This window comes from Trachypithecus francoisi, unplaced genomic scaffold (genome assembly GCF_009764315.1).
Source record: "Trachypithecus francoisi isolate TF-2019V2 unplaced genomic scaffold, Tfra_2.0 Lachesis_group5, whole genome shotgun sequence".
Lineage (NCBI taxonomy): Eukaryota > Metazoa > Chordata > Mammalia > Primates > Cercopithecidae > Trachypithecus > Trachypithecus francoisi.
Genome location: NW_022681470.1, coordinates 7,620,534 through 7,645,092, shown reverse-complemented (window position 1 = coordinate 7,645,092; position 24,559 = coordinate 7,620,534). Strand labels below are relative to the sequence as shown.

The following is a 24,559-nucleotide window of genomic DNA, read 5'->3' as shown; positions in this document are numbered from 1 at the left end:
AGGGCTGCAGCCGGGTCGAATGTTTTGCGGAGCCGCCATCGACGCGGTGCCCGGACCCTGGACCAGCAGCAGGTGGGGTGAAGGCATGGCCGTGAGCTCTGCCTGCCGCTGGGGTGCACCAGGGGCCTGGCGACAAGACAACACGCCGAGGTGGGTCCCTGATGCCAGCAACCCAGCAAAAGCTTCCCGGCGACTCAAGAGCTGTGTCTTTGGATTTGAACTGCCACCCTTCCCTAGGTCTCCAGCCTGTTGGCCTCCCACATCAGAGTTTGAACTCGCCAAGCCGCAATAATCCTGTGAGCCAATGCCTTAATATAAGTCTCTGTCTTTCTCCCCCTCCCGCCCCCCACTCTCTGTTTCTGGTTCGGTTTCTCTGGAGAACTCTGGCTAATACAGAATCTATTACAGTCAAAATTTAGTATCAGACTCAAGAACATCAGGCAGACGGTTCCCCTTCAAACTTACCTAGATTAGGCTGATTTCTTTCTGGCTATGCTACATTATCATTCTTTCATAGATCCTTGAGACAACACATTTTTACCTATTTCCTTATATTGTAGTAAAGTATATTCTAATTAAAAAGAAAGACTTGAAAATGGACTAATGGTAGATTCTTAACATAGCTCAAATCATCCATACAGCAAAGCCCTCGCTTCTTATATTTGATAAACATGTCAAAAATTCAACAATTAGATACAACATTCCCAAATGAAATGTGGAATGACTCTGATATTCTTCAGGCACCTATGCTAGACTGTTAGTTCAGGGATTTACTGGGTCCTTTACTCTTGTTATGGCACGTAATCACAGGAAAATTGTTATAGTTCACTCCCAAAGAAATGAACAGCAGCTCTCCTTGCTACGAGCATTATCTGCTTTCGAAGATTAAGCATGTTCCATAGGTTGCACTTCCTGAGCAGCCGCAGTATCAAGACTGAGGCCAACCACACAGCCCGGAGGAGGCGCTACCGAGACAGCCCAATTCCGGCGGAAGGGAAGGGTGGTTTCCAGGGGCGACTGGCTGGCCTCTGTGGTTTGTGATCTCACAATGTCGCCAGCTCCGCAGACAGAGCTGTGGGCCCCTCAGAGGATGGTGAAACAGCTTGCTGATTGCTGTCAAGGTATTCACTGATAAAATGCAGTGGCAATCACAAGCACAAATCACTTAAATTCCCTTTGTCAGATGTCATGGGCGGAGTTGTGTCTCCTCCCCCAAATTCTTACGTTGCAGCCCTATCCCCCAACACAGCTGTATGTGGAGATCGGACCTGTGAAGAGGAAATGAAGGTTAGGTGGGGTTCTAGGGTGGGAACTAATGCAACAGAACTGGTGTCCTTTTAAGAAGAGGAAGAGACCCAGAGTTGGTTGTTGTGTTTTGTTTTTCTCTCTGTCTCTATGCACGCACAGGAAAAGCCACTGAGGATATGAGAATAAGGCGGCCATCCCCAAGCCAGGAAGAGACACTCCACGGGAACTGAACTTGCCACCACCCTGATCTTGAACTTCTAGTTTCCGTAACTATGAGGTAACAAATTCCTACTCTTTAAACCACCTCGTTTGCGGTATTTTAAGGCGGCCCCAGCAGACTACATAAAGCTTAACGAAATCATATACTTATATCCATGTACAGACATTTGTCTCCTTGCTCAATACCTGCACTCTTATGAGACCATGAATTAGGGGGAGCAAGGCCCTGACTGTCCCATTTACTGTGGAGTGCCTAAAGCCCAGGACATGTCTGGCATAGAGCAGAGACTCCTTAATTTTGCTAATTCACTGGATCACTACAATTCCTAAACAACTATGAGCATATCATAGTTGTATACTTCATATCATATGAAGTATCAGTGGTGATACTTCTAAAAAAACATATTAGTATGTGGCTTGGAGTCGTATAACCTTCCATGTAAAATAACATTATCATCTGTGAAGATTCTAGCAAATTGAACACTTCTGACTGTGAGAAACTATATTTATCAAAAGGTAAGAAAAATCAGTTTTCTCCAACTATGGAAAATAAGGGCATACCTGTTAATTGCTGTCATATTTTTCAGGACTTTTGTTTTCTCCTGGCAAATGTTAGCGCCAGACAGCTCTGGAGTGAGGCCCTGTCATTCTATCATTATTGATTCACAAGAAATTAGATGTTATCGAGACAAAGAGAGCTAGATCTCAATGATTCTGTTTTTTTACAATATTTCACCTTGCAATGCCTCATGGGCTTTTCATCATTAAATGAGGGCTGATGGTATGTGAAGAACAACATTGTAAACTAATGCTTCTCAAATGTTCAAAAAGAAGGGTGCCATGTGAAACACGAGAAAGATGATCGATACTGAAGATGGTGCCGAAGAGAGAGTATAAATGATGCCTTTATTGTGTCTACGTGCTATCTTGTCAATTCATGTGCTTTCTCTTCTGAATCACAGCATGTCTGGGTTAGTGTCTGTTGGGGGAAATAGGACACCCAATAAAGTATTTCGAAGAGTAATTTCACTATTCAGAAAGTGGAGAGAGGTGGCTTAATGTACTTTTTGGAGAGCTGATAGCAGTTTTGAATCTTGTTCTGCAAAAATAGTTCTTGGTGCCCTCAGGATGTGCTGTGAGCAGAAGATGAAAGCAATTGAGTAGGGCCAGCCACAAGAGAGACAGACCACACAGGCTTGCTTTGGTCTGATATCGCCTCTCCCTCGGAGAGTTCCTAGAGGCAGATACATTTGAGCACCGCATCTGAGTTGGTTTTGTGGTGCTTTGCTTCGGCTTGTTTATCCTAACATCAAGGTAAACTGCCTTAAAAGAAAGAAAAGGTACTTGGACCATACTGGGGCCTTTGAACATGAAGCTATATGTTTCTAGGGATGGGAGAAAAAGGCAACATAAAATAAGACTAGAAAAAAATATTGGGTGCTTACCGCAGGGACACAGACTCTGGAAAACACTATGGCTAAGGAAATACTAAGGAAATAGTCACAGAAAAGAAGACCTTGAACTTTGTGGGATGTAGTAATCCAGCAGGACCAATCAATAGGCTGCGTTCTCAAAGTGACTGCTACAGGCCAGAAATTCTTGTGTACATCAAGCATGTTTTATGGAATGAATAAAAATCCCTTCTAGTTGTACGTGTTGTTTTAAAAAATATGTAGAGACTATCGCTATGCATTTTCAAAGGGTTATTTAAAATGTCACTGAACTCGGAATAGCTTCCCCTGCACCCTGCACACTGATATTCTCTCAGATAACGACCACTGAAATACAACCACTGTCTTATGGTTGTGTCACAAAATTCTAGTGTTAAGAGGGGGTCCCCGCACTCTTTCTGTAATTAAATATCTTCTAGATGTCCCCCTTTCCTCGGGTTTTAAAATGCCCTTCTCTCATCAGTATCAGGTTTTCTAACGATGATTTCTAGGGAAATCATCCTTAGATTTCCCTAGAAATCATCGTTAGAAAACCTCCATCTTCTTTTCCTCCTTTCCTGGGCTCTGAAGGCCACACCCTTCTCTGGGAGAGGAGAGGGGTCCTCTGCTTCCTGTTCCTCTCCTGTCAGTTAGTCAGTACCACCGCTCTGTCTTGGGACCCTGGTGTGCTTGAGCATCAGGATGGGGCTATTCTTGAGGAAGGGAGGGCTGTGGAAGGCTGGGAAGAGTGAGGAAGATAGTCCATGACATGGGAAGACAGAGTTCATGGCTGACATCCTGTAAACAATGCAATCCATCACCAAGATCAGCACAACAAATGTCAGTTTTACCTTCCGTGTTTTGTGGGGGTTTCTCATTCTGGATGATTTCTTAATGTCCACTTCAGTTGTATTTACACAGCCAGGCTGGAAATGGAAAAACAGAGAGACAAATGAATCTTTGGGTATGAAATTTCTGACCAGGACAATCATGAATGACTTGCTCTCCAGAGCCCAAGCAAACGCCACAATGACACAAATCAAGGGAAGTGTTTTCTGGATGGCCACAGCCAGTCCCATCAGCAGTGGCCAGTCACAAAAGACATGATACTTCTTAACTCTTCACACTTAAAGGCCTTCAGATGCCATCCTCAAATAACTACCAGAGAAACAGGAAAAAGAAATACTTGGGCTGCACATGTGAAAGTGGTGTCAATATTTATAGCCACAAAAACCCGACAGAAAGAGTGAGGGCGCTCCTGGACAAACGGGCCGATCCCCCTTGCTGGTTATCTGCAGGCAGCCTCTTGCAGAGTTCTCTCTTTATAAAAAGTGAGGGTGGGCCGGGGCAGTGACTCATGCCTGTAATCCCAGCACTTTGGGAAGCTGAGGTGGGTGGATCGCCTGAGGTAAGGAGTTCGAGACCAGCCTGGCCAACGTGATGAAACCCTCTCTCTACTAAAAATATAAAAAATTAGCCGGGCGTGGTGGCAGGCACCTGTAATCCCAGATACTTGGGAGGCTGAGGCAGGAGAATCATTTGAACATGGGAGGTAGAGGTTGCAGTGAACTGAGATCGCACCATTGCACTCCAGCCTGGGCGACAAGAGCGAAACTCATTGCAAAAAAAAAAAAAAAAAAAAAAAAAAAAGGCTGTTATTAGATGGGTGGCTTGCTTTTCCCAAGTTGGAAAGCTCAAATGGCATTTAGTTGAGCCAGCTTGACTCCCAGAATGAACTGTCTTAACAGGGATTGTGAAACTCAGCAACTAGGAATCTTTGCCATAGACAGAATATACAATGGTTACATGTGAAAGATGGAGAAAGAAACTGGTAAATAAGATGCCATGCTTCTTCTGATAAATTCCTGACCTTCCTTTTCCTTAAGGGCAAGTGAACCCCTTTAAAACAGAGGGGTTGGAGAAGTATCGGCAGCCTGCTGTTAGTTTCCTGACAACCTCAGGAGTCTCATCTTGTCGGATTTATTGTTCTGTTTTACAGAAACAAATAGCTGCAAGCTTCTTGTATATTTGGAGGAGAGGAGGGAAGGAGGGGGGAAGAAGAGGGGAAGGGAGAGAATATGAATCAGGAAACAAAGAAGACAGGAGATTCAAAAATACATGGTAGCTTAAATGTAGAAAGGGCTTAGACATCACACACTGTTTAGAAGTGATGAGAAGTTAATGGCTGCATGGACTGTGTTGCCTTTACTTTTGGTGCAGGATTTAAGGATGTCTGGTATTAGTAAAAAACATCAGCCAGGCTTGGTGGCTCATGCCTGTAATCCCTGCACTTTGGGAGGCCGAGGTGGATGGATCATGAGGTCAGGAGTTCAAAACCAGCCTGGCCAACATGGTGAACCCCATCTCTACTGAAAATACAAAAGTTAGCCGGACGTGGTGGCAGGCGCCTGTAGTCCCAGCTTCTCTGGAGACCGAGGCAGGAGAATCACTTGAACTCAGGAGACGGAGGTTGTGGTGAGCTGAGATCGCGCCACTGCACTCCAGCCTGTGCGACAAGAGCGAAACTCCATCTCAAAACAAACAAACAAACCATCAAGTTGCATGCCTCTGCTCAATTTCTCTGTTTCTTCCCACAGATTGCAAGAAATTAAAGCATTAGATGTCCTTAGAAGTGACTCCAGAGAAACTGAGAATGCGGAAGTCTTCTGTGGAGTTGGGATGGGGTTGGGAAGGAAGGGCAAAAAGGCAGAGCTGATGTGATTGGCGGAGTCAGCTGTTCACTACAGTAACAGGAATCAGCTCATTGTGTAGTGAGGACAGAGGACACTTTCCTTAAAGAACCAAGAACTCCTGCTAGCATAGCTGTTGGGCCAAAACTCCACCACAATATTATAATGGATAAGGAAGTAAAGGAGGAAAACATTTTTTTCTTTTCTTTTTTTGTAGAATATGTATATACTACACATACACCCACACACACTGTACTACAAACATTAAACAAATTATGAGTTTGGTTTGCATATCTATTTAGGAATAGAAATCACTGGTTCAGCACAGTGGTCGGCTTGGCAATGCAGGAGGGAGGAAGGGCACCCAGCTGGGTGGGACTAATTTCCTAAGCGACACCGAGCACTAAACTACCCCAGCATCTGGTTGCTGAGTATCTGATATTTTGGTTTGATTTTTTTTATGGTTGGTCTAGGCATTTGCTTTTTCAAAAGATCCCTGGGATTTTAATATGCAGTCAGAGTTTACAACCATTGACGTAGGTGTAACAAAGACAAGGTTTTTAAAACACTAAAGGATCGAGTTTTCATTTTCGATTCAATTTCTATTTCTTTGCAACCTTCCATCCCTAAGCCTGAACCATAACGGAAAGGAAGGCAGTAAAATTCTTTAAACTCCTATCAACATATCAGGAGCCAGGCACAGTGCCAGGTGCAGTGGCTTATGCCTGTAATCTCAGCAGTTTGAGAGACTGAGGTGGGAGGATCACTTGCTTTGAGGAGTCTGAGGCTGCAGTGAGCTGTGACTGAGCTACCACACTCCAGCCTAAGTGATAGGGTGAGATTTTCTCTCTCTCTCTCTCTCGCTCTCTCTCTCTTTTTTTAAAAGAGCCAAGTATGATAAGATACGTCATGGAGATTTTTTTTCTATATGTTAAGGGATGGGAAAAATTAGGATATAATATCCAGGAAAAGGAAACCATGTTTCTTCATGACCTGGAGGCAAAGAAAGATAAAGGTAAGATACTGAGCTCAGCAGGTGCCTCATTTTTCTCCTCTGTGGAAGAAACTCGAAGGAGAGTTAACAGGGAGGAATAAAAAATCCCAGACAAGTATGAGGTAGCCTGTGAAGTAGTTAGTCCCATGCCCATAGAAGAAGCTCCACATGTGATCAGAGTCAACATGAATTTTATATCATATGGGTGGTAGCAAGAAAGATGAGCTTAAGGCAGTGCTTCCCAACCCTCTCATGTGGCAGTCAATGCATCTGGAATTTCTTGCATGCCACAGTAGTAAAAGGCACAGCAGATCTAAGAATGGTGGGTGGATGGGAGCCTGAGGTTGGGACAAAGGCCACAGTGTGCAGGGATTTTATGCTGGAAGCAGATGTCTGAAACACAGACTTCAGCATTGAGTTCCAGGTGATGAGATGGTACCTGTTGCAGCTGTCCTGGGAGCAGCCCACACCAACCTGCCTATAGCAGAAATCGACAAGGATCTGGAAGATGTTCTGCAGGTGCTTGGCCCTCAGGCCCCACTGCACAAGATTGTAAAAACAAAGCCTCTGGACCCCAAACTTTCTTCCAAAACCAATATTGGATAGCAGCAGAGAAAGGCTGAGAAAACTGAAAGTGTGATCATTTATCCACAAATGACCGAGTCATCTAAACCAACTCTTTCGATATGGTGGCATGCAGAGCACATGCATTGAAACCTAGCCTTCAAATAGGTTTCTGAGAAAACGATGGCAATTATAGAAAATACGGAAATTGTATTTTCTTTATACATCTGAGGAAGCTGAACTAATCTGAACTCTAAAACTCCTTCCATAAAACTCCTTCCAAATCAATTTTACTTCACACCAGGGGGAATAATTAACAAATGGCCCTGGAAATTGTGTCAACCATTGAAGGCATAAAGTGGAAAGATCCCCTCCCCAGAGGAACATATCTGACTGCCAGTCCTGAAAGAAATTAGAAGTTTCATCCTCATGTTTAAAAGATGATGGCCTTTTAAATTTGATTAATGAACCATTAGCTTACATCTGACATTCCCACTGGAGCCAATTATTAACACCACTAATCAGCAAATTAATAAGAAAGCATTGATTTTAAAAGTAAATGTTATTAGAGACTGAACTGTAAGATATGTTTTATAACCCGGCTCCCATCCCAGGAAAATAAAATCTGCCAGTTCAAAATTTGTTACTAATGACTAAATGGTTAAAATAGTAAGCTGGATCTGGGATGCTTGTCTCAGAGGCCTTGTAATTTCTAAGGAGGCCTCATGGGACAGCTAATGGTTCAACAGATCTATGATATCTAAGTCAACTAGGAAATTCTTGAAGATTAAAAAAGACCCAAAGTTGTCTGGCATACTTCTGAATAATTAAGGTCATGACTCAGTGCTGATAACCCCGAATAACTGCTTTCAGAAGTCATGCACTGTGGTAAGTGAAATATGGCAATAATTTTTCTTGAATTCTCTTACGTATTCAATAAATATTTCTTTCTGCATCTAATTGTCAGATCTTGTGACACATGGTGAATTACAGAAACGAAGGCATGAGCCATATCCCAGTAACTTCCTGATAGAATAAGAACGACAGACACATGAATAATCAGAATATGGGAGCATAATGACTAAGTGGAAGTTGACACAGAGCATTATAGGACGACAGAACATTCCAGACATCCATTTTTTTTTTTTTTTTTTCCTGAGACGGAGTTTCACTCTTGTGCCTAGGCTGGAGTGCAACAGCACAATCTCAGCTCACTGTAACCTCTGCCTCCTGGGTTCAAGTGATTCTCTTGTCTCAGCCTCCCAAGTAGCTGGGATTACAGGCGGGTGCCACCACGCCCAGCTAATTTTTTGTATTTTTAGTAGAGACAAGGTTTTGCCATGTTGGCCAGGCTGGTCTCGAACTCCTGACCTCAGGTGATCCACCCGTCTTGGCCTCCCAAAGTGCTGGGATTACAGGCATGAGTCATGTGCCCGGCCAAGACAGACATCCATTCTTATGCGCAGTCCGTTGGTTCTCCTCAACACGGCAAACAATATTCCTTTAAACGTTGTTTTTAAGCAATTTTTCAATCTCGATGAGACCATGTTGTCTTTGGTTACTTAAAAAAAATCAGTTATCTTTTTGATGCATATATAATACGTACCACTAGCTGGCACCAGACCTTCATGAAATTCGTAAAATTGGTTTCTGCAGAGCTAAACATATCTATCTTCCCAATAAGATATAAATAACATTATCGTTACCAAGTAGACATTCCATTAAAATGTTCAAATATATACTATTTGCTGGATACAGTATTAAGCACATGGTATTGTAGGATGTAAGGAATAATGAAATGCTATTTACATTAGCCTGGAAGAGAATTGTGTTATTTCTAGTGATTCAAAGATGAATTTCTTTTCAACCGAACTAAGCTGGGTTATAACATTATTATAACGTTGTTTATTATAAAGTAGGATTTAACACCGTATAACCCATTCCTGAGGGAGTAAATGGAGCATATCATTGAGAAATATTACTGTCATAACGTTTACATGAGTGTCCTCATGAGATGCAAAAGAGAAGCTGGAGTTTTTGGTTTCATTATTGATATTTTAAGTAAAAGCATCTAAATGCCATTTAGTTCCGTTCATGCGAGAGTACATTTTTGTTAGTTATAGCAGAAGGCATACGTGTGTTCAGGACAAGTTGGCAAAACTTGTGGCAAGAGCGACAGTGAGAGAGAGGAATACAGAACAGCTGTCTTTAAGTTCCATCACTGCAGCTGATGTGTACCTGGGAGAACAGTGTCCTAAATGACAGGTGAGTGGAGGATTAGAAATGCACCGTCAAACAGAGCTGATAGCAAGACATCAAGTACACCTTAGAAAGTTTAAAAAAAATCATGATTCTGGGAAAATTCAGGTTTGAAATATGCATAGTCCCCTCTTATCCTTGGGGGATATGTTTTACTACTGCCCACACCCACAAAAGAGATGCCTGAAACCACAGATAGTACCAAAACCTATATATACTGTTTTTCTTATATATATACATGCTTATCATAAAGTTTAACTTATAAATTAGGAACAGTAAGAAATTAACAACAATAACTAATAATAAAATAGAAAACAAGAATAAGAATAAAATAATAAAATATGCCAAAACATGTGATGATGATGGCTTTGGGGTCATTCTGAAGTAAAGTAAAGGTGATGGCAATACCAGGACAGTCGATCTGATAACCTAGAAGGCTACTAAGTGCCTAACATGTGGGTACCATAGACAGTGTGGATCTGCTGGACAAAGGAGTGACTCATGTTCCAGCTGGGGCAGAAATGGGATAGATGAGATTTCATCATGCTACTCAGAATGGCACGAAATTGCAAACTTATGCATTGTTTCTTGAATTTTCCATTTAATATTGTTGGACTGCAGTTGACTAGGGATAACTGAAACCGCAGACTGCAACCATAGATAAGGGGGAACTACTGTGTTTAGATGGTCCCTGACTTACTATGGCTCAACTTAAACATTTTCACCCTTACTGTGAGTTTATTAGAGTATTAAATGCATTTTTTGACTGATAATATTTTTGGCCTACAATGTCTTTATTGGGACATGACCGCATTGTAGGTCAAAGAGCATCTGTATATATAATTATTAATTCAAATAGAAGTAAATTAATGAAAAAGTCACTCCTTTGTAATACAGCACAAGTTTTAAAGATTGCATGCATGACCCACAGCACCCCAATAAAAATGATCCCTTATTCTTACATGAAGTAACTATAGATTTTAAAGTGTACACTTACATGAAGTAACTATAGATTTTTAAGTGTTCAATCTCAGGATTTTTTTCTTTTTTTTTTTTTTGGCCCAGGCTGGAATGCAATGGTGCAATCACAGCTCACTATAGCCCCCACTTCCAGGGCTCAAGCAATCCTCTTGTCTCAGCCTCCTGAGTAGCTGGGACTACAGGTGAGTGTCACCATGTCTGGCTAATATTTTATTTTTAATTTTTAGTAGAGACAGGGTCTTGCTATGTTGCCCAGGCTGGTCTCAAACTCTTGACCTCCAGGCAGTCCTCCCATTTCAGCCTCCCAAAGCTCTGGTGTTACAGGCGTGAACCACTGTGCCTAGCCAGGATTCTTTTTTTAAAGATCCAGTTCAAGCTTTTCTTCACTTTCTTAGGCAGTTGTCAGTTGATTCAGGCTCTGATTCTTTCAGCCCGCCTCCTCCTGACCCATCTGCTTCCTACATACAAACTGAAGAAAGTTGTTTGAGGAAATTGCTCCAAATTTCTTCCATTCACTCTTTTCTATAGCATTTACTCATTTAATTGCTACTAGGTCTCATTTGCTAGCTACAGATTCTTGGGTATGATATCGTGCTTCAATGTATGCTATGAATGAACTCCACACGTCCGAGAGGCAGAAGGAAATGGAATTGTCTGAAGCTGTGGAAAGTGGTCAGGTTGAGTAGAAATCACAGACCATGGTAAGGTGGTAAGCACTTTGGTTTAATTCTTTATTTTTATTTTTTAAGGTTTCTTTCTTTTTTTTTTTTTTTTGAGACAGAGTCTTGCTCTACCACCCAGGCTGGAGTGCAGTGGCATGACTTCAGCTCACTGCAAGCTCCACCTCCCGGGTTCACGCCATTCTCCTGCCTCAGCCTCCTGAGCAGCTGGGACTACAGGTGCCTGCCACCACGCCTGGCTGATTTTTTGTATTTTTAGTAGAGATGGGGTTTCACCGTGTTAGCCAGGATGGTCTCGATCTCCTGACCTCGTGATCCGCCTGCCTCAGCCTCCCAAAGTGCTGAGATTACAAGCGTGAACCACCGCGACCGGCCCAACTTTGGCTTAATTCTAAACATAATTGGAAGCCACTGGAAAGTTTTAAACAGGAGAGTGACTTCATATGATTTATTTTTAAAAACTCATTCAGACCTTACACTCTACACACACACACAAACTCAAAATGAATCATAAACCTAAATGTAAAATGCTAAATTATAAAATTTTTAGAAAATAACAGGAGAACGTGACCTTGAGTTGGGCGATTACTTTTTAGATACAACATCGAAGGCACAATCCATGAAAGAAATAATTGAGAACTTGGATTTCATTAAAATTAAAAACTTCTGTTCTGTGAAAGATACTGTCAAGAGAATGAGAAGACAGGCCACAAAGTTGAAAAAAAATATGCAAGGTTATTATCCAAAATAAGTAAAGAACTCTTAAAACCCAACAATAAGAAAATACCACAACCCCATTAACATATGGACAAATGATCTGAACAGACACCTCACTAAAGAAAACATACAGATGGCAAACACATTTGTACAAAGATGCTCCACGCTGTATGTCATTGGGAAAATGCAAATTGAAATAACAACGAGATACCACTACACACCTATTAGAATTGCCAAAATCCAGAACACTGAAAACACCAATTGCTGGCAAGGATGTGGAGCCACAGAGATTCTCATTCATTGCCAGTGGGAGTGCAAAATGGTTGAGCCACTTTGCAAGACAGTTTGGCAGTTTCTTACAAAACACTCTAACCATTCGATCCAGCAATCATCCTCATGGGCATTTACCCAAATTGAGTCGAAAACTTATGTTCACACAAAAACCTGTAATGGATGTTTCTAGCAGCTTTTTCTTCATAATTGCCAAAACTTTAAAGCAACCAAGATGTCCTTTAGTAGGTGAATGTATAAACTGTGGTACATCCAGACAATGGAATATTATTCAGCATTAAAAAGAAATGAGCTATTAAGCCGCAAAAAGACACGGAGGAACCTTACATGCATATTACTAAGTGAAAGAAGCCAATCTGAAAAAGCTACAGATTATACGATTCCAACCATATGACATTCTGGAAAAGGCAAAACGATGGAGACAAATAGTTTTGTCTTTTCCAGATCAGTGGTTGCCAAGGGTTGGGAATAAATAGGCCCAGCATGAGAAATTTTAGGGTAGTGAAACTATTTTATATGATACTACAACAGTGAATACATGTCATTCTACATTTGTCAAAACCATAGACTGTACAACATCAAGAGTGAACGCTAAGCTACAGAGTGCAGGTGATAATGATATATCAGTGTCGGTTCATTGATTATAACTAATGTACCACTCTGGTGGGGGGGGTGTTGATAATGGGGGCGGCTGTGGGCAGTGGGGGAGGTTGCTGGGGAATTCAGCACTTTCCACTCAATTTTGCTATGAACCAAAACTGCTCTAAAAAAATAAAACTGATTAAAAACCAATCAACCAACCAACCAAACAACTCATTCAAGAATACTGAGTACTTTGAGAGTGGATTATCAGGGTGGGAACAGGGCAAAGCAGAAGCAAGGGGCCCAGTTTGAAGGTTACTGCAGTTATCCAGGCAAGAGATAATGGCGACGTGGATTTGCATGTCAGCACTAGAGATGATGTGAAGTGGTTGCATTTTGAAGGTATAATCAACAAAACTTGCTGATGGGTTGTGACTGTGGGCATGCTGAAGAAAACAGAATATCAAGGATGACTCCCATGCCATCTGCTGAGATGGGGAAGCCTGTGAAGAGAAGAGAGGAATCCAAAAACAATTCCTGCGTTGTATTTACATACAATGTTTGTATTTGCTGAAGTCTCCAAATGGAATGCAGCTCTTTATGCAGTCACTATGAAGGTCACGAATCAGAGCACTTCCAACACAAATGCCTGTGGAATCATCTGCCCTTGGCCTGTCCTTTTGTGCCATTGCATTTTTGCATTATCATTGGTGGTATGAACATATCATTGAATCTGCAACATTAAAACATGATGATCAATTCCTGAGAATTTGGTGGCGCTGTCTCTCATTACTCAGAGTCTCTGCTACACTTTCCTAAATTCTTTTACTGTAGTCCTACCACATTCTGTTCATCTGCTCTAGTTGAAATCAGACCACTTCAGCCTCACATCTAGGAACTCTCTGTGCATCCTTCAGTGATATTCCCTTTTTATAGACTAGGAATTGCCTTGCAGGTACCATTCTCGAAGAGCAACCAAGAGGACTCTAACCAGTACATTTGCCTATAGCTTCTTTGTGGTCACTGGGATTACCTATGTTTAATGTTTAGCTTTAAAATACTTAAAATGCTCCCAGCTAGAACTGCTTTGAAATTTAAAAAATCACTGGGGTAGAAGCTAAGTTGCCATAATTATCTTTAAAATAGGGGCTCCTGCAGGAAGAAACAAAAGGCCTGAGGCAAGTGTGCATGGACCCTTTTCTGTGACACCTGGCCTGCTGTGCGCACATGAGCGATTGATCTCTTTCCCTTTCTATGATTATGTCCCCACAAAAATCTGGCTGCAGTGTGAGGACATGCAAAGATTTTCAACTGGATGAGAAAAAAGTCCCTCTTCGGTTTGAGACTGAACATGTGTGCTCCAACTTGTCCTATGTCCTGGTTTGGCACATTGGGTTCTTTTACACCCATAATTGAAGTGGCATTTTGATTCTCATTATACTGTTCCTCTGGTATTCCATTGGTGGGAGGGTGAGTAGCAACACAGAATTTTTGGGTTCCTGGTCTATGGGCTTAAATGGGTCATCAAACACCTTAAACATTTTTACTTTAACCATTACTATGTTTCTTGAATGCAGAAATTAAGACATGAAATCTAGACTATGTCTCTGGTGGCAACATAAATTTCCCCAGTATAAAAGTGAGGTGGCAAAAAGTAGGAAAATGAACTAGCTACTGAACTGGAGAAAACAATCTTTACTTTTTTGCATGGTGCTATTGTTAGTACTGGTGACTTAAATGGTATGCTGTAAAGGCTAAAGAGAACCACATAAAATTTCCTATAGCATAAATAACTCACAGTAAGTTCAAAGCCTTATAATAATTTTTACAGCAGATAGCAATGGGACAACTAGGAAATGAGTTTGTGAAAATCATTACATATTGGAATTAACCTTGAATTACAGCAGTGGCCTTGAATTCAATAGCTTTGAATTACAAAGGACATGGGGGCTCCTAAATCCTATGTTCCCAAATAGAAAAGGGGTGTACCTCCCTGTCTTAGTCTCTTCAGACTTCTGTAACAAAATACCATAAACCAGGTGGCTTATAAACAATAGACATTTAGTTCTCACAGTTCTGGAGGCTGGGAAGTTCAAGATCATGGCAGTGAAAGATTTTGGGTTGGGTGAGGGTCACTTTTCAGTTCACAGAATGTTCCTTCTTGCCGTTTCCTCACATGATGGAAGACATATAGTTCTCTCTTGGCTTCTTCCATAAGGGCACTAATCCCATTCAGGAGGAAAGAATCTTCATGACCTAATCACCTTCCAAAGATCCTACCTCCTAATACCACCACCTTGGAGGTTAGGATTTCAACACATGGATTTGGGGAGGACACAAATGTTCAGATCAGAGCCCAGCCTATACAGGACACACTTACAGAGAAAGGCCATAACACACACACCTCGGTTTAGCAAAATCTCTGTAAAGAAGATTAATTTCAAAGATATACTCTGTTGCATTCAACTTGATTTCCAAAAAGAGAAAAAGATTTAGTAGTGTTAGAAAAGAGAGTTTTACATAAAGTTCTTTTCTAGATATCATATTTATTGCTAAGAGCCAAAACTTTATTTTATTTTCACTGCTAGGGAAAAAAAAATCTTTTAAAATAATTCCCATGCATCCTTGCATTCTTACATAATCATATCCAAAACAACAGTCTTTCCTTGATGATTCGAGGTCATGATTATTTGAGGACAATGTTATTTTGCTATCTTTAAGACAGCAACACCTGTAAGGCTAGATGATCCCAACTCCTAATGCCTTTTGAGCTTTTAGGTGATTGTATGGCATTTTTAGTTCCTCTGCCTTATCCCAGTTAGCTGTTACTTTTTGCTGCTCTCAGCATCCTTGACTCCAGCCCTTCTCATTATTCTCTAATTCGTTGCTTGGTTCTGATGTGGATCAGGAAACTATACAAATGCTCCTTTGCCACAGGGTCTCACATTTTAGCAAATGAACCGACGCACACAAGGTAGAGTGTGAGAGTTTAAACAACTGCTTCGGTTGAGACTTTTTGAGTTTATGTCTTGGCTGAGTTTTGGATAGAAATAGACCTGGGGATATAAGAGGTAAGAAAAAGTCAAAAAACTGTAAAAAATAAAATCTGGACAAGTTCTCATGACATATTTAGGAAAACTTATCAGTACATAAATATCATAGAAGCCAACTGAAGGGGGTCAGGAGTAGATGACATCAAACGTTTATCTGGAGTTCTAAGAAAGAGGGTGGCATATTGAGAGCTAGATATTTGTTGTGTGCTCTGAGGGCTGGGGAGGAAAGCTAACTGAGGTGAAGGGCAGCATTCTTGGGTTGCATCTCTCCAGATCCTGAGTGAACAATGATGCACTCTCTTGTCTACACCCAGATTCTTTTGGAAAAAGCCTGCCAGATTCAGTGCTAATTTTGGTTTAGTTTCCCAAAAAGGATAAAGTGTCCAAGCCAGAACTTAGTTTCTCTCCCCTCCTACCTATTCTTTTCTTGGTTTTCTGTCTTTCAGTGAGTGCCTCCAACCATCCATCAAGAGGCTCAAGGGCATCATCAAGGAGGCATCATTGAGCCCTCTTTTCCTCTTACTTCCCTCACTTGACATCAGCGCATCTTGCAAACTTTACCTCCAAATATACCTCAAATCTCCTGGCTTCTCTCTACCCTCACTGTTACTACCCTGCTCCAAGCTGCCAGTATCTCCCACCTGGACTCTCACAACAGCCTTCTTATTTGTTCTAATTCCTTTCTTGCTTTCTCCTCCCTTTCCCCAAGTTATTCTCTACACAGTAGCCAGAGTCATCTTTTTAAACTATAGCAACATCACATCGCTCTCCTCTTCAAACCCCCAAAGGGCTCTCATCATGCTTAGGATAAAAGGCAAACAGCTTGCCATGTTCTATGAGGTGTTATACTTTTTTTTTAGACGGCGTCTCACACTGTCGCCCAGGCTGGAGTGCTGTGGTGCGAACTCGGCTCACTGCAACCTCCATCTCCCGAGTTCAAGTGATTCTCCTGCCTCAGCCTCCTGAGTAGGTGGGACTACAGGAATGCGCCAACATGCCCAGCTAATTTTTGTATTTTTAGTAGAGACAGGGTTTCACTCTGTTGGTCAGGCTGGTCTCGAACTCCTGACCTCGTGATCTGCCTGCCTCGGTCTCCCGGAGTGCTGGGATTACAGGCGTGAGCCACCGTGTCCGGCCAAGGTGCTACACTTGGCACCTCTCTGTTCTTGCTCACTTCACTCCAGCCTCACTGGCCTTCTTTCTGTACCAGGCCATTTCTCTGTGCTAGGTGCTACTTTTTTCTCCAAATACTGTGTAGTCCCTCTTGATCACATCACCTTGCTATTATTTTTATCACACCACTTACCTCCACCTGGAGGGTTTTTGCACATTACACTTGTTTGTTTTCTGTGTCTTTCACCACTGAGGGGTAAAGTCCTCAAATGCAGGGACTTTATATGTCTTGTTTAGTATCTGTCACCGGAGTCTGAAATTTCCTGGTACCTAGTAGGTGCTCAATGAATGTTTACTGAATGAATGAATGTGAAAGACTTTTTGAACACTACTCGACTATTAAAAATACAAAGTGAGTTTTATTTTCTGTTTGCTGGTGTGTGTGTGTGTCTGTGTGTGTGTGTGCGCACGCATTTGTGTGTGCTTGAGAATGTTCGCCCCTGTAGCTTAACCTCTTGGCTAACTGCTCATCACCTCTCATTATTATCATACAATTATTTAACAGGAAACAAATACTTCAATTCTTCGGTTAGCCTTAAAAGAAACATTTCTAGTGCAGAAAATTTTAGCTCAAATGTTCTTTTCCTGTGCAATGTAATCAGCCCATCGGTTGATAAGTGTAAATGGCTGATAGCAGATTGCTTCCAGATTTGATGGGGGTTAAGTAATTAAAAAGCAGGAAGACACTGGGAACTTAGAAAGCCTCAGTTTTAGAGAAGTCAAGATGAGAATAGAGCAAGCCTCTCTGTCCCTGCCTTTATAACTGTGTTTAAAGCGGTTTCCATCTTGACCTACAAATAAATATCCAAGGACAGACGATAGCTGTGCATTTCTTTACCTGGGTGTGCAATGGCACAGCAGAGTTAAGACAACACAACTGAGCCATATTATACAACCAGCACATCTCCACTGGGCCGTATTATAGAGCTGAAGATTAAAACCCATATGAGAAAAACTTGGATTCCAGATACAAAGTAAGAAAAAATAAAGCTAATAATGGCTCTTCTATCATGTAGTATTTTGACATTTTTCAACTATAACCATCATCCAATATGAGTTTCATAAGCATTCTCTAAACTATATAGATTAGTCCACCATGAACCTAATTTTCACTGAAGCATATCAAAGACTCATGCCTTGGAAGAGAATATAAATATTATCTGGTCTAACCTAGCATTCAAGTCATGATTTATTCTGGCAACTTCCACAAGAGTCATTCCACCTTAGCTCAGAGGCTTATTGCATACTTTCCCCAAAACAGCTCCATCTGCATCACACTCGAAAGAAAATTTCTGAATAAGTCACTTATTTAAAGGACCATGCCACTTTTAAAACATGTTAATAATCATACCTAAAAAAGACAAATAACATGATGACAAAATAGTTAAGATTCTTGGAAAAGTTGCAACTTCTTTCAGCCTTGGTATCTCTTCTTTCAGAGCGAGTGCAATGAAAATAGTTCCAACCTCCTCAGTGTATAAACCACCACATGTAAAAGGGGTCAGCACAGTTCTCGACACACAGAATATGCAAAGCACAGATTAGTTGCCTGTAGTATTAGTATTATTAGCGGTATAATTTGTTATAAATGAAATAATACCATAGAAGCAAGGGACTGGGTCTTCTATGCTTCTATTTTTTTTTTTTTTTTTTTAGACGGAGTCTCACTCTGTTGCCCAGGTTGGAGCGCAATGGCGAGATCTTGGCTCACTGCAACCTCCACCTCCTGGGTTCAAGCGATTCTCCTGCCTCAGCCTCCTGAGTAGCTGGGATTACAGATGTGCACCACCATGACCAGCTAATTCATATATTTTTAGTAGATATGGGGTTTCACCATGTTGCCCAGGCCAGTCTCAAAATCCTGACTTCAGGTGATCTGCCTGCCTCGGCCTCCCAAACTGCTGGGATTACAGGCATGAGCCACTGCACCTGACTGTTTGTCAGGATTTGAGAAAGTTGCTAATTGAAAATAAACAAGTTGAACTATACCGAATGGAGGAAAAGCAAAAAGCTAATAAACTTTAGTAATTTTAGGCCAAATATCAGATTTAATTTTAAAAGAATGAGCATTTTGGGGGGGGAATAAATATAGGGTGAGCATGGAGGCAAGAGTGTAAAACTCAGTTCACTTCAAAGTTCTTCTGATCTATCAAGCCAGACCAATATATTGGCGTTCTGTTTTCTTCTCTTCCTTTTTTTTTGTTTTTTGTTTTTTGGAGTTCTATTTTCTTAATGGCAGTTTCCTTTTTTTTTTTCTCATGAGGGATAACTGCTAACATTTGAAAATACGTGGCTGGGCGCGGTGGCTGATGCCTGTTATCTCAGCACTTTGGGAGGCTGAGGTGGGTGGATCACCTGAGGTCAGGAGTTCTAGAACAGCCTGGCCAATATGGTGAAACCCCGTCTCTACTTAAAAAATACAAAAATTAGCTGGGCATGATGGTGGGTGCCTTTAATCGCAGCTACTTGGGAGGGTGAGGCAGGAGAATCGCTTGAATCCAGGAGGCAGAGGTTGCAATGAGCCGATATCATGCCGCGGCACTGCAGCCTGGGCCACAAGAGCGAAATTCTGTCTCAAAAAAATTAAAACAAAAATAAAAATAAAAAAAGAAAGAGAAAAAGAAAAAAAGGAAGGAAGGAAGAGTGAGAAACAGAGAGAGAAAGAAAGAAAAAAAGAGAGAGAGAAAGAAAGAAAGGAAGGAAAATATGTAAGGACAAATATCTTTTTTTTTCTTTTCTTTTCTTTTCTTTTTTGAGACAGGGTCTTGCTCTGTTGCCCAGGCTGCAGTGCAGTGGTGTGATCTCGGCTCACTGTAACTTCAATTTCCCAGGCTTAGGTGATTCTATTGCCTCAGCCTCCCAAGCAGTTGAGACTACAGGTGTGTACCACCATGGCTGGCTGATTTTTGTATTTTTTGTAGGGATGGGGTTTTGCTATGTTGCCCAGCTGGTCTTGAACCCCTGACCTCAAGCAATTCTCCTGCCTTGGCTTCCCAGGGTGTCAGGATTACAGGCGTGAGCCACTAGGCCTGGCCTGACACATATCTTTATGTTGAGTTTTCTGTTAATGAAATGTAATTTGTTTTGAAAAAATCCAGTTATTGATTGTGAGGCGGTACATGAAATTATTGTGAGGGAAATAGCAGAGTTGGGGAGAAATCTAGAGTTTTTTTGTATTTGAGAGAGGATTTGCTATCTTTTAAATTAATCTAGATTGCTTTTAATTTTAATTTAATTGTCTTTCTTAGGAAAGAGAAAATTCATTTGAAGAAGATAGCTGATGTCCTATTAAGGGAAGATAGCCTATCTTTTCTTTCTTTCTTTTTTAAAAACACAATCTGTGCATCTGGGGAAAAGCAAATGAACAGGAAAAAAAAAACACAAAGCTCAAATAATGACTGCTCTCTATGAAACCAGAGTCCATGCTTGTCCCGTCATGGCAGATTGCGCCCCTGTTGTTAGTTCAGTCAGCCCCTCACAGCCTGTGTGCGCTTGCATGCCTGAGTGTGTTTGTACACATTTTAAACCTCTTACTCTGCTTTGATATGATTTCAAACCTACAAGGATTGCAAAAGTGGTTTAAAGAACTCCCATAGACTCTTTATCCAAGTTCTCCAATTGTTAACATTTGGCCCCATTTTCTCTCCTTCCTTGTCTATATTTAAAAGAATATCTATTAACCCTTTCTACTAGCAAACAGAAATTCAGCTATAGTAGGAATGGTCCAAGAGGCTGGCTTCTCAATAGAGTAGTATCAGGGTTAGATGCTCCCCTTCCCTCCCTGACACCTGCCCAGACTCCCACAACTATGCAAGATACCATCAGTACTTGAGATCAATACTACCCTCTATCCATTTCCCTGAGAGTTAGTTGTTGGCTCTCAAGACCTTCCTGCTAGCATCACCCCAACCCCCATCCACATCCTCATCATTTCAGAAGAAACAGGACAGAAATCTGGTCTCATCATTTTGAAAAGTTGCCAATCCGCAAGCGCTAAAAGCACCAACTTAATAATAGGGGAAGCAGTTTTTATTCTCATTCTACCCATGGCTCATATAAATAGCATCAGATATTACATAATAATAGGACACTGTATCTACAAATCTATTCAGGGATAGAAAGAGCAGACAGAAGATGAAAGATATAGCCAGGAAGCAAAAAAGAACAGTTTCACTCATAACGGCTTGTGATAGCCAGATTGTCAAAATATTTTTCAATCCAAAGGAACAGATGGGAATAATAGACAGAAATGCTGTTCCATTTTCAGAGCACAAAAGAAATATTTAAATTTGGATGAACACATTTTGGACTTTCTAAAACAGTTCAAGGTATCAGTAATGAGATCATGGACTATTGATAGAAGAGGGAGCATCATGAGTATGGGCTGATTTGACCTTCAGAACAAAAAACTTGCACAGTTCCTACTGATTTCAACCTAATTTGTTTCTCATGAACACCACAAAACTGACAATGCCAAAGATAAAAATACGTATGTCACTGATGTCTTCCAAGGGGAATATTAGGGAAAATATTAGGGTTCTGCTACAGCTTAAGCTCCAGATGAGCGCATGAAATTATGCATGTGCACTGCACATCAGTTACAAAATTAAAAAGCAACATCCCTGAAATCTATAGAATACTATACCTGCTGGCTCAAACCCAGAGGTAGACATGAACATTTCTAAGGGATATTTATACCTGTTGCCTCTACATGACACAATCCATGCTGTGACTCCTTTCTAGCAGCCTAGCATGGCTGATAATATGTAGCCGCCTCTCAGAGATGTTGGGACAGTGGACATATACTGCCCTTTGTCTGCCTCAGAGTTCAAGTAGACATGCAAGGTGCAGTAGACCATCGAATACATGAAAAAACTCAATCATTTCACTAATATGAAATAAAAACTAGTTAACATGCAAAAGCTGGTCCTGGCGTGATATAATATCCTGCTGTGCCTTATGAACTGACAAAGTTTGCATCTCATGCAACAGAGATTGCATGGGGTTTTGGAGCAAACGCTAGCTTTTTAGTCATCATGAGGGATTTGACTCTTAACCATATCAAAACCAACAAAACCCAACTCTTCAGAGTCTTGCTTTCTCTTATTTGTTAATTAAGGAAAATAGGTACCTACCCCATGAAGTTATTGTAAAGAATAAGTGGGATAATAAGTCTAAAAAGCTTTTGCCACCAGATACTGCTATACAGGCAATCAATGTCATCGATAGTAATCCACACGCATTACTGTTCTCTTACATTTTGTAGAAAGGAAATCCAGGTGGCATGCATTTAATATGTGTTTTAGAGTAGTGTAATCTGAACAGAGAAGTAGCTCGAACAGCAAAGGGACAATGCTGGAAAGTGACAAGCTTCTCGATAACTGACAAAGTCCTGTTGCCTCGTCTCTGGCCACTGGTGTCTTGGTTGGTTCAAATATTGGAGCCCCGTGGAAAAAAAAATCTGTGTGATTTTGAAACTAAGTCAGTGCGTATTTAATGTCATCCAAAAGTATGTAGGCAGGGATGAGGGAAATCAAGAATTATTCATTTACTCATGAATTCAAAATCTATCCATTGAGTGTCTGCTGTGTTCCTGGTACTTGACTGAGGTCTAAATACAGAGCCAGGGACCAGTGAAGCCTTGTCTCTGTCTTCTTATAGGGAATAGCTACTACTTCATATTTACCACCTCATTCCCAGCATAAAAATCATTTATAGAAAGTACTTTCACGTTCATCTCAAAAGTTTTTTTTCCCTCAGTATTATGAAAGAGATGATTAGTTCTGCTTAAATATTGTGGAAGTTAACCTAAAATATAAATGAGTGGTGAGAGACATTCTTAGTTCAGGAGGGGAGATTTGGTAAAGAACTCACACGCCACAGCTGTGAGAAGCATACAGGATTATCCCCTTATTCCCCTCTTGATCTAGGGCTTTGTGTCTGTTCCTCCTGCTTACAGGTTACTGTAAGGTAGTTCCAACAGCATCTTCATGGGTCACCCTTTTCATTGGGAAAGGTTTCATTGATGCTAGGGCTTAACCTAGTTTTATTTTTTCCACCACCCTTTTCAAATTCTATTTTCCCAGATTCTACCATGGTAGGTGCCCTCCATAACAGTCCCTATTGACCTCCTTCTCCTGGTATTCCCACTCTGTGTAGTCCCCTCCCTCACTGCACCAGGGTTGGTTTGTGTAACCAATAAACTATGACAGAAGTGATGACATACCACTTACGAGATTAGGCTAAAAACCGTGAGGTTTTGACATGGGGCTGTCTTTCTATTTTGGGATGACAAGGCGGAAATTCTGTCTGGACACCCTTATGGAGAGGTGCATGTGGCCAGGAACTGAAGCTGCCTGCAAACCACTATGTGAATCAAGCGAACCATCAGCCCCTTCAGATGACCATAGCCGTGGCCAACAGCTTGACTGATGCCTCATGAAAGGACCTGAGCCTGCATTACCAGGAAAACCACTCCTGGATTCCTGACTCTCAATAGCTGTGTAAAATAGTGAATGTTTGTTGTTTTATTCTGCTAAGTTTTGGGATAATTTGTTATATGGCAATAGATAACTAACATATTTAACCTTCAAACTTCAACTCCAACTCTTCTGATCCCCAAAAGTCTTTTTCCTGATTATACCAGGTCATAGCTATCTGCTAACCTTTTTACCCACTGCCTCTTCATCTCCTTTCAAAAGCATGATTGCTAAAATAACTTCAGCTACCAATTACTGAACAATGGCTGTGTGCCAGGTACCGTCCTAAGCAATGCACATATATTATTTCCATGTGTTCTCAAGGGTCCTGTAGGGTAACTATTTATTTTTCCCATTTCGAATGAGAAGTTTGAGACTTGGAGGCATTTAGTAAAATCTCACTCAAGAAAGAAGTTGGTGTTTGAGCCAAATCTTTTTAGCTGCAGTTGCATCCCTTGAACACTACATCACATAAAACTGTCACAGCTGTGTGAGTCCTCTTGAAGTCTTTGTATCTGAGACAGGAAAAATATAAATGGAGAGAAGCCACCATGTGTAGAGCTTATGCACAGTGGCAGGAGTGGGAAGAGAAGTGAGAAGTTTTATGTAATCCATCATTTGGGCATTTAGCTCATGACACCATGTTGCCCTCCCCAACTTATGTCTCATAGGATATCTTTAGATTAAAGAAATAACATAAAATTAAAAAAATAATTCTGCATGAGGCTTTTCTAAATCATGGAAGAGTATGCCAAAAATCCATAACATTACCATTCTTCATAGTAAAGTTTTTGTTATAGAAATCATAAGAAGCCTAATACAAGCCAATTTCACCTTGGAATACGCATGTCAAAATTCTAAATCAACACAAACCAACAAAATCCAACCAGCACATTAAGAAAATAACACAACATGATGAAGTGGGGTTTATTTATTCCGGCATTTCAAGGATCACTCAACATTAGAACATCTATTCATAGAATTCACATATTACTATTAGATGTAAGAACAAAAATGTATAAAAAGCTTTAGAAACTAGTTTTATCAGTCATTTCTACTTGTAAAAACAAATACACTATAACAGTGACTCTTATTCAGGGGTTCTGCGAGATCAAAATTATTTCCATAAAGATAGGAAGACATCACTGCCGTGTTCTCAGAAATATACAGTAGATTTTCCCAGATATTGTGATGACATG

The 24,559-nt window shown here is 41.0% G+C and overlaps 1 protein-coding gene and 1 long non-coding RNA gene across 8 annotated transcripts in view; one reads left to right on the top strand and one right to left on the bottom strand.

Moving 5' to 3' along the window:
• Positions 1-24,559, bottom strand: part of RGS7 (regulator of G protein signaling 7) — a 588,990-nt gene that overhangs the window by 43,757 nt on the left and 520,674 nt on the right. For all 7 annotated transcript variants that reach the window (XM_033196582.1, XM_033196581.1, XM_033196583.1 and 4 more), the window contains one exon: positions 3,749-3,823. In XM_033196582.1, coding sequence (XP_033052473.1) covers positions 3,749-3,823 — 75 coding nt within the window. The remainder of the gene's footprint in view (positions 1-3,748; positions 3,824-24,559) is intronic.
• Positions 1,086-5,768, top strand: LOC117074781. Its single transcript, XR_004433699.1, has 3 exons — positions 1,086-1,287; positions 1,408-1,525; positions 5,495-5,768. It is a non-coding gene; the product is annotated as an uncharacterized LOC117074781 (long non-coding RNA).